The sequence below is a fragment of the Mchenga conophoros genome, linkage group LG20 (genome assembly GCF_057382185.1).
Source record: "Mchenga conophoros isolate Kocher_MC1m ecotype Shallow Benthic linkage group LG20, M_conophoros_male_GT1.1, whole genome shotgun sequence".
NCBI lineage: Eukaryota > Metazoa > Chordata > Actinopteri > Cichliformes > Cichlidae > Mchenga > Mchenga conophoros.
Genome location: NC_140545.1, coordinates 30118161 through 30128121, shown reverse-complemented (window position 1 = coordinate 30128121; position 9961 = coordinate 30118161). Strand labels below are relative to the sequence as shown.

Genomic DNA, 9961 nt, shown 5'->3' with positions numbered 1-9961 from the left:
AGCTGAATGAACAGATTAGCTTGAACTTAACGTACTGAATGCAAAGACCCAACTTTTAAAATTAGCATCAGCCACATGCATGACAGTTTTTGCACATAGTTGATATATAAGTCGTCACACATCAAAGAAGGGAGAATATATCCATCAAACCTGGCTGTTAAATATCAAAAAAGAAGGAAAGAAAAAGGTCAAGCAGCACAGGCTCAAAGTATATTTATTCAGTCATCTGGTGCTTCCCACTGACAGAGGAGAAAGGTGAAAGTGTGGCTGTACTGCAGAGTATTTGCCAGCCTCAAAGGAAAGAAAGGTATTGTGATAAAATCTTTAAAGCTGAGCTACTATTCACTAACATTGTAGGAAACATCACATGGGGGCTGCAGCATAAACCAGATATATACAAATATAAAACCATAACACTTAAAATACATGCAGAGGCTGTTTGACATTAGAATAGTGTGTTTATAAAAGCAGGGATCAAGGTAACTATGAGAAAATGATAAGTGGTGAAAAATTGTTTTGCTTTTACAATTTTAGAAAAATCTCTATTAAAACAAGGTGGGTGTGATTTGCTAAAACTTTAGTTTGCATCTTTTCAGTTGATTAGTATTTAATTTAAACATTTTTAGCTCTTTTCAATTTTTTTAAACATATATTTATAGATATTTATATACTTTTTAATGGAACTTATTGGCTGTCATTTAATAACAATGAATACAAATATATCAGAAGTTTATTTTTTCCTAAATGCACAAATGAACTGCAGAAAGGAATTTAAACATGGTGCACCATGGGGTATTAGTTCTCAAGAGTCTGGAAATTTGAATGGTGAAACTTCACCAGGGGGGTCAGAAATAGGTCAAACCTTGGAGAGGATAATTATCTGGCTGGACTAGACCAGTTTTATTTTGGTTTTTGGAGTCCCTCTCTTACTGCCTGCAGCATGACATCATCTGGTTCGATGCACTGCAGGACAGTTACATGCAAACTTCCCTGTGACATTGCAGATCAATCTGAAAGGAGATGAGAAGAACTCAGTGACCTCTATATTTACCTCAAGAGAAGCAGAAAACACACCTGTGCAGTGATGATTACTGCAGGAGATTTTTTTTTAGTTTTCCATCTTGTTCTTTACATTTGCTTACGTCTTTATCACTTGAGTAAGGCCCTCAAAAGTTTAGTTTCATCAAATGTTTTGTTTTGCAAAAAGATTCCTTTTTTCAATCTAACTATAGAAATCTGAGGTGTGATTCAATCAGGTCTTGAGCTGTCTGAAATGTAATCTGAAACCATTTAATCTGGATGGGTTTTTTTTTTTTTTTTTGCCTCCTGACAGAGTTTGTAGTTTGGCAGCAATCCTTGAAGAACAATCAGCCAAACCGGAGGCATGCTTGGAAAATTGCTTTTTAGAGAGGCTTGTTTGCCAAGTCAGAGTGCACTGGGGACAAACTTTGTCCTTCAAGGGGAGATTTATTTTATTCCAGTATAATCACAATCAATCAGCAGGAGCAGGATTCAGTTTTACAAACATCAGCACCAGCTCTCATCAACACTTCCATTAATTACCTTAAATTGTATGTGTAGACAGTGAAAATATATGTATATGATTTGCATTTATATCTATTTTTTTTAGTTAGTATTATTAAATACATTTTTTAAACTGTTAATTACAAAGTATGAATATATTGTGTTGCATGTAATAACAGAAAAACTGGGAGAAATAAATTAAATTTGACCCAGAAACAGAACTCTTTTAGCAACTTTTCCAGTAGATAAATAATGTAGATTGCATCACAATGATGTCAGTTTAATGAGGAAGACATACCACATGTGGAAATAAGGGGAATTTGACCAGATGCTGTCAAAGAGGTCTCTTTTAAGGTTCAGGGAGACAGGATCACATTTTTTGAGAAATATACAGAAGATCTTTCTTCCGTTCTTTCTTTGTTTTTTCTTGGATCATCTAAGTGAGTTCAGTGAATTCATTGTACTGAAATGGCCTCAACAGTCCCAAATCCAACAGGTAGACGTGGAGATTCACAATATGGAGCTGCAGCCGACATACCGGCAGGAACTGTGTGATGCTCATCTCAGAAGGAACCAAAATCTCTGAAGCACCCCCTAGGGTAGCTGTTGCTCAGGAGTAGAGCAGGTTGCCTGATGTGCAGATGTGTATAGAGGTGTTCCTTTTTTGTTTTCTTTTTTTTTCCCTGTCCCGTTTGGATCTTTAGCCATCAGAATTGTTGTTTTAAAGCCAAAAAAGATGCCTGGCAGGTTTACTTTACCAAGTGGATCATCATGGCCTTGCCTGGCTGGTCTTGGTTTTAGGACTGTGGTTTAATTGTTTTCCTCCATTTATTATGTTATTTTGGATTAATATGTATATCTACGAAAACATATGTCAGATACAAAGAAAGTGAAAGGAAAGTTAAGAAGAAAGTAGCACATCACCCTGTACGGTGGGGGCGCTATCCATTTGAATTTACCGTTTGTAGTCTGCCGTTAAAAACACAAAGAAGAACAATAAAATCTCATTGGTTGACCTGCAGTGACGTCAAAGCAACGTACCCCTCCCCGCCGGTGTAGAGCAACGGTCATAGCGTCAACATGGCGTCGTTGGATGTCATTGTGGATAAGTTGGTGGTACTGTGGAGGATACCGGCCGTCCGACAGAAGTTCCCCTGGAGTTTTTTGCTCATCTCGGTCGTGGGGTCCGTCCTGAAAGAGCTGGAGTTCGTTCCGCAGACGTATTTCAGCAGCAGCAAAAACGCCCTGAACGTGTAAGTATGACGACGCGATTGATTAGCTACCACAACCGATTCATTCAAGCTCGTGGGCACACCTGGCGTTCACTTTAAGGTGACTTAAAAGCACCTTTATAATTTTCTTTTTTTTAAATGTTTTAATGAATTTGGCAAGACTGGAGAGATGTAGGTCAAGGGTGAACTGTTCAACTGTCGGGCTAATGAAGTCCTATTTGTTGAACACAACTCAAAACAAACAAAAACTGCTTGGCTTACCTGGATTTTGTAGGAGCAGAAACTGGCAATTGTTATTATTTATGTCCTGCTATTTATATTTTTGTTCCATGCACAGCTAGTGTGGAGCATCCACAGTTTCGTTGTACATGTACAATGACAATAAAAAGCTATTATATTCTATTCTAAAAAGAAATCTGTACATATGTACCAGTATATGTGCTGGTGTTACAGATGGTTAGAAACAGAAGTAAAAACCTGGAGTATACAGAATGTTTATGCATAAACATTCTGTATTGGCCCAGGAGTATGAAATATACATTCTGTGTACATATGAGATTAACTTTATCTTGAAGTGGTAAATTGTTTCATCAGACTGCTCTGTTTGTCTTGCAGGTATTTTGTTAAAGTGTCCTGGGGCTGGACGCTGCTGCTGCTAACCCCCTTCCTCCTCCTCTCCAATGCCTCCTTCAACAGGAGTGTCTCCTTTCTCGCCCGGCGGCTGCTTTCTCTGGTGGTGGCAACAGCTGTCTGGTACGTCTGCACAGAGACCTTCTTCTACATCGAGGATGTGACCGGTTCTTGTTATGAAAACAGCTTGGTAAAGGTTGATTACAAGGAGTTCACATCGAAAGCTGTCTGCAGGCGGGCTGGATTCCACTGGGTTGGCTATGACATCTCAGGACACTCCTTCATTTTGGCGTACTCCACCCTCTTCATCATGGAGGAAATTGCCCCGATGAGCTCTCTCAATACCACCAGCTTGTCTGGACTTCCCAGGAAGGTCTTGAGCCTGCTGTATATAGCCTTGAATCTTATCATGATCATTTGGGTGTGGATGTTCACGTGCACCTCTGTTTATTTCCATGACCCATCTCACAAGTTGTTAGGAACCATATGCGCCCTGCTGGGGTGGTATTTAACATATCGGGTTTGGTATGTAAAGCCAATGTCACCAGGACTTCCCCCTCAGCGCCACCCAAAAGAACAGAAGCCGCATGCCTAAGCTAAACACTCAAGTAAAATCATCCTCAAAATAACACACTACATTTGACGCTATCTGCATCCAGGTCCAAGCCAGCAACTCTACTTGAAGCTATTTTAAGTAATTCCCCTCTTCATAGGCTGGCCACCTTGTACACAATGACTTACTTGCAATTCTTCATCTGTTTGGCAGCTGCTGATCCCAAAATGACTTGTAATCTGAGATAAAAGCACAGAGCTGCTCTGCTGCCCAGCTTCAGTCCTCTCACCTTCAGCCTCAAGGTTCGCTATTATTTGCCTGACTTATAGTGCGTTATTCCAAACTGAGTATTTGCAGTTTTTAGATATGTATGGGAACAGTTGAGAATGTTTACAGCTCCAGTTGTATAGCACTGATGATGTGTGTTTTTTGCAAACCAATGTACAGTAAATGTTCATTGTTATTTATTTAGAAAGCTTTGAACAAGTCATTGTAATCCAGTGAAGCTGCATTTCATCCTACGTATAATATTTGAAATCAGTTTTTTTTGATTATGAATGATTTGGGGTCAAAGTAACTGTGTGTCAACATTATGTGTAGTTTAAGTTTGTTCAGGGATGTAGACTGTGGTTAGGAATAAGAATTTTAATATATTTAATTAAGAAATATTATTAAGGTTGGAAATATTCAGTATTGAGCTTTAACTAACATTTATTTTCATCATTAATTGATATAAAGAGGGGGTTTTTCCTGTTAATTATTTCATGAAAAAAAATGCCTAAACTGTTTAAAGGAAACTATTTTTCCCTACAGCAAAGATATAATTTAAAAACATGGAGAAAAGCAGCTTTATGCTTATGTTGCCATCAGCTTTTGAAACACTATCAATTTTTATTTTAACTGGTCTTTAAAAGACAAATCAGACAAGATTAATATTCCTCTGTGCCATAAGTTTCTGAACAGAAGCTATTAAAAATGCTGAACAGTGTAGTTTACTGGTGCTGGATTGCTTTTTAGGATTCAGCTTCAGATTTTCCTTTTCCATAAAGTTTATAGTTAGAGTTGGGTGACCCTGAATCATCCCTTAGTTATGCTGCTAGACGACTTCCCATGATCCACTGAGTACTCTCCACTTTACACGTATTTATTGGTCACTGCTGCATGTCATTAACTTCTGTAGTTTGTGTTTGGACCTGCTTGCTGGTCGTGATCTCTCTGTATTCTCCCTGTCTTGCCCTACTTAACCCTCAAACCCTAACTGGCCTAGGTCAGCCCTCTCTTCCTTTTTAAAAGGGAGTTCTTCCTCCTCGTTGTCACTAAGTGCTTGTAGGGGATCATCTGATGGTCCTTAGCTCACACTATGAAGCACCTTGATCTGTGTGATTTGGCCTTATATGAATAAATCAGAATTCCCACTTACACAATCTTGCTTCCTTAAACACTCACCAGTACATCTCTGGTAAAAACCACAGCATAAATTTCACTTTAAAAGCTGAACTTTTATATTTTTGATTTATACAGGAAGTAGGAGCCAGAAGATTTGTGTAAAAAGAGTGACTTTTTTGAGCTATGAGGAAAAGTATAGAATGACACCAGTCATATTTTGTTAAAGTTCTGTTAAGCTTACAAATATGTAAATCACAGAAGAATGTTTCAGTTTTCTACTGTTGGGATTTATGTATCAAATATAAAAAAAATCGACTTTCTCCTCCGTGCAGGAAGCTCTGAGTTTTTGTCCAAATAAACCAACAAAAAAAAGTTCCATTAATTATTTTCATTATTTATTGGTCATTGATGGCAACTGAATAAATTAAGGCTTATGAACAAACATCATAAAAAGCACCATAAATAAATGCATATATAGAAATATAAAAAATAAAAAGTAAAAAATAAAAAAAATACTATAGTGAAATATAATGGCCACAAATCACAACTGGGATTCTTTCGACTTGAAATCTTTGTTGGATCCAAGAAGTACAGATCCGACCCCTCGGGTAGTGCGATTCAGTCAGAGGAAGCAGCGGAATCGTAACAGCTGTGCTTGCAATAATCAAAATGTACCAAGCGTTTACAGTGATTGGCTGGTTATGACGTTTCTTGGCATTTTCGCCCACAGTGTCAATTATTGAACCGTTTTAGCATGAAAATCTCAACATAAATGAGAACACAGTTAAGCTAATTATTTGATTTATTTGTAACTGGACACATATCTCCTCTTTTGCTTGCTTTCAAACTTTGGAAATCTCATTTACCTCCCTTCTGAACATCTTGAAATCAAGTACTTTAATGTCTACTTTAATGTGTATCTCAAATGTCTTCTTTTCAGACAAAAAGGATTTATTGATCTCACTGGCCGCCCTGCACTCTCCATATCAAAAATTAAACTGGGTACACTTTGGTTTTCTTAATAAAAAAACAGATTCTGCTACAAGACATGAAACAGCAACAAACTTATATTAAAGGAGTACTGATCATTGTCTTTGGTTCAGCCTTTTCTGTTGCAGTTAGATGCTAATCACCACCTGCACAGGTGAGTTTGTGTGACAGTAGAAAACTCTCCATGACCTCTGTTATTTATTAATATCTTGAGCAGCAGTTATAATGAGAGAAAGAGTCGCTGCACTGTGAGTTCTTACTGCAAGAATGTCGGTAATAACCAGCCAAGAAAAAGCAAAAGCAGCTTACAACTCCAGCCAGCACCTCACAACAATGAGTTAAACCCAAAGAGCGCACATGATAACATGGTTTTTTTTTAAAAAGCACAGACATCTGGTAAAGAAACACAAAGTGGTTCCCGTCAAGGGTTAACTTAATGTGGAGTAAGAAAAATAAACTGCATTAAGAAACAACGAGACGGCTGGGAAGGCTCTCTGTTTCTCACCATCATGCTCCTTAAGCCTTCAGATGAGTCAGCTTTTTCCTTCCCTCGTTCCCGTTGTTTAACCTTTAAGCTCATTAAAAATTAAGCATGGTAAAATAAATGCGACCGTGTGTAATTAAAAATATCTATCTGTTAAAAACAATCTTGCATCTGTCAGGAGGAAGTCAGCAGAGACAAACAAACAGCAGTGAATTCCAGTGCGTTTTTTCTTGCTCAGTATTGCTGAGGGACCGTCTCAGACGCGGTGCAGTGCAGGTGATTCAAAGGTTACAGTTACCAACTGAATATTTAGAAATCTGTGGCTTAGTCATGTCATAAATTCTGCCTCTGGGCCACAAAAAAACCCCTCAGTGTACACGATATGAAAGTAACCCATGCAATGAAACATACATCCTAACCCTAAGTCATCACTATTGTGCCATAGATGCAGAATTTATTATTTTGCTATCAGTAGAGCCAAGTGTAACTTTTCAAACACCCAGATTTTCCTCTGCTCAGCGACAAGATAGTGACAGTGGACCACTGTGTGCTGTGTGATCTGTGGTGCTCTAAATAAACTGACTCTGGACACACGTGTGCATGTCTCTGTGTGTTATTACATATTGGGTGTACAATAAGTTAAAGGAGCACTTTTATAGTTTGGGAGATTTTTCCACTTTATTTCTGAGGGTTAGATGAGAAGATGGGTACTGCTTTTATTGTGTGCATGATCATGAAGCTGCTACAGCTGCTTAGCTCAGCATTAAGACTGGAAACATTTGCATGAAATGACAGTCTTTTCAAAGACCCACACACTGTTTTGCACCTTTAGTTTCCCTAACATGCTTCTATCAGGAGCAAGGTTTAGTCCCCCAAAAGAAACACAAATAGACAAAAGCAGATTTCTTCTTCTGCTCTTGTTTTTAAACTTTCTTTTTTAACCTTTCCCCTTTGTGATTCGTTGTGACACTGGAAGATATTCATATCTTGTAATGTGACACACTTTATGTATGTTTGATACTCTACTTGAGATTAAAAAATAGGGCTAACAACCAGGTAAAGTGGAACCGACACAGTCTGACTGGACCATTCAAAGCATTTCCACTACAAACCAAACATTCACATTTTCACTTTGTCTTACTCACATCCACACCTATGGCCAATTTAGAAGCAAAAATTAACCCAACGTGAACATCTATGGAGCTGCTGAAAGAAAAACCCAGCACATAGTGAGTGCTCCCAGTCAACAGTGCAAACCACCACACCGCAATGTCATGCCACCCAAAGTGGAGTGGCAGTTTAATTCATTAGAAATGTGTTAAGTGATTTGCACCACTTAAGCACAATATTGACTGAAGCGCGCCTTCCATCATTATCCTAATTATCTTCTCAGTTTTAATATATCAGATTCTACTGTCCCCACGCCGGCATATTGCAAAATATAGCTAATGTGTTTGTGTTTAATCAAATTACACGTGGAGTGTGACAATTTCACTGAATTATCACAAGCTAAGTGTGATAATTTGATTAGACCTAGTATGTTAATAGTGAAGCATAATTATGTTTTTCATATTTAAATGAGACAAAGGCATTTACTGGTGTTGGCTTCTGTTTCATGCTGTTTAAGTGAAAATCACGTTCTATACCTAGCTGATGCTGGTATTCACATTTCTGTGACAGAGCGGCTGTTTTGCTTGTTTTCAGTGTTTAAACTAAGCTAATCACCCTCTTGGCCTGTAGCTTCATATTTAACACCTACACAAAGAGTAGTATCGATCTTCTCATCCACGCCTCATCAATAAAGCCAATAAGCACATTTCCCAAAATGTCAAAGCATACCTTTAAAGTTTGCCTCCATCCTTTCATCATTACATGTGGCAGTTTCTGGCAGCACAGCACTTTTCAGAAAGTAATCGTCATGTACATGTCCCTGTGGTTTTACTGGTTATACCTCAGGTAGATGGAGGAGTGAGGAGCAGGTATGAGTAGTGACTATAATAGTGGCATGCGAAGGTCAGTTAACCCCTGTTGTTGTTGTTGTGTTTAAAGTTTTATCTGGGGGTTTTTTTTCACTTTAAGATTTCAGTGTAGGTGGACCTGATGCATGCCTTCAACAAAAGTTAAATGAGGACTTGCATGCACAAGAGCTGCAAGTTTCCAGTAATTAAACTTTAACGAAGGCCTTGATTACCAGAAAATGTGCTGTTAAGAATTTCTTATTATGGAATGTTTTAATATTTCTTTGTTCACCCAGGTAAGTAATAGTGTTCTCTATATAGATTCATTATGTTTTCCTGCAGTCATAAAACATTACAGAAAAGTTTAAACATCACACAAATACACAGACATATAACACAACAAGTGGGCATTCACTACATGTATTTCTTTTTTAAATACCAGTAGGCAAAGTAGCCCATCCCGCCCAGTGAACCCATGAGAAAAGAGGCCCCAAAGAAGGACGGCGGCTTCTTTTTTACCATCCGGAAGGCGTTGGGTAGGACTGCCGACAGGAGGGTCGTGTGGATGTCACCCAAGACCTTTCGAAAAGCGTAGCGTTTTTGCACACGCACAAAAAAGGACTGCAGGTTGGGCCGGCTGCCGTCCTCCCAGTATTTCTTAGAAAGTCCCAAGAACTTGAGCCTGTGCAACAAGGCTCCGAGGCAGATGTCAGCTAGTGTAAATTCAGGTCCACAAAGCCACAACTCACACTTTTGGCCTGCGAAGCAAAGAATGCGATAACATCACTATAGAAAACGTCGGGGTTGTGCTTTGATATTCATCATTTGGACATACCTTGATACTCTAGTTTTCTTTTCTCCAGTTCAGCTTCCACTTGATCTAAAACCATGGCTAACTCCCCCAGAATTTTCTTCAGGTAGTTCACATTATCATGGTCCAAGATTTTTGCCTGTCAATTAAGCAAGTAAAAAAGTAGCACGCATTAAACTGATGTTTTAATGTTAAATTCAAGTGATAAATTGTTATAAGTTGACATAAATCAAGCCTTTCCCAGCCCCCTTTTAGGCAAGCGTGGCTTCTTATTTAGCAGGACTCAATTTAAACTGTTTTAACTGCAGATGGTGTAATTGTTAAAGCAGCAGTAATTACTTTTTTGTAGTTTTGATAACACTGAAATTTTAGCTAGCAGGGAACATTCCCATA

The 9961-nt window shown here is 38.4% G+C and overlaps 2 protein-coding genes across 2 annotated transcripts in view; one reads left to right on the top strand and one right to left on the bottom strand.

Moving 5' to 3' along the window:
• Positions 1-2546: 2546 nt before the first annotated feature.
• Positions 2547-4929, top strand: fitm2 (fat storage inducing transmembrane protein 2). Its single transcript, XM_085260434.1, has 2 exons — positions 2547-2777; positions 3372-4929. The coding sequence occupies exons 1-2, from the start codon at positions 2605-2607 to the stop codon at positions 3979-3981; spliced, it is 783 nt and encodes a 260-aa protein (XP_085116560.1). The 5' UTR covers positions 2547-2604; the 3' UTR covers positions 3982-4929.
• A 769-nt stretch (positions 4930-5698) lies between these two features.
• gdap1l1 (ganglioside induced differentiation associated protein 1-like 1) overlaps positions 5699-9961 on the bottom strand; it is a 28028-nt gene continuing 23765 nt past the window's right edge. Inside the window, exons 5-6 of the mRNA XM_085260433.1 lie at positions 9593-9707; positions 5699-9515 (exon numbers count right to left, since the gene is read on the bottom strand). Coding sequence (XP_085116559.1) covers positions 9172-9515; positions 9593-9707 — 459 coding nt within the window. The 3' untranslated portion in view covers positions 5699-9171. The remainder of the gene's footprint in view (positions 9516-9592; positions 9708-9961) is intronic.

What these genes read in the sequence shown, in the direction of transcription:
- fitm2 (XM_085260434.1), top strand. Translation starts at nt 2,605, where the DNA reads ATGGCGTCGTTGGATGTCATTGTGGATAAGTTGGTGGTACTGTGGAGG. An exon ending in AGCAAAAACGCCCTGAACGT is followed by an intron (nt 2,778 to 3,371) that starts GTAAGTATGACG and finishes TTTGTCTTGCAG; the next exon opens with GTATTTTGTTAAAGTGTCCT.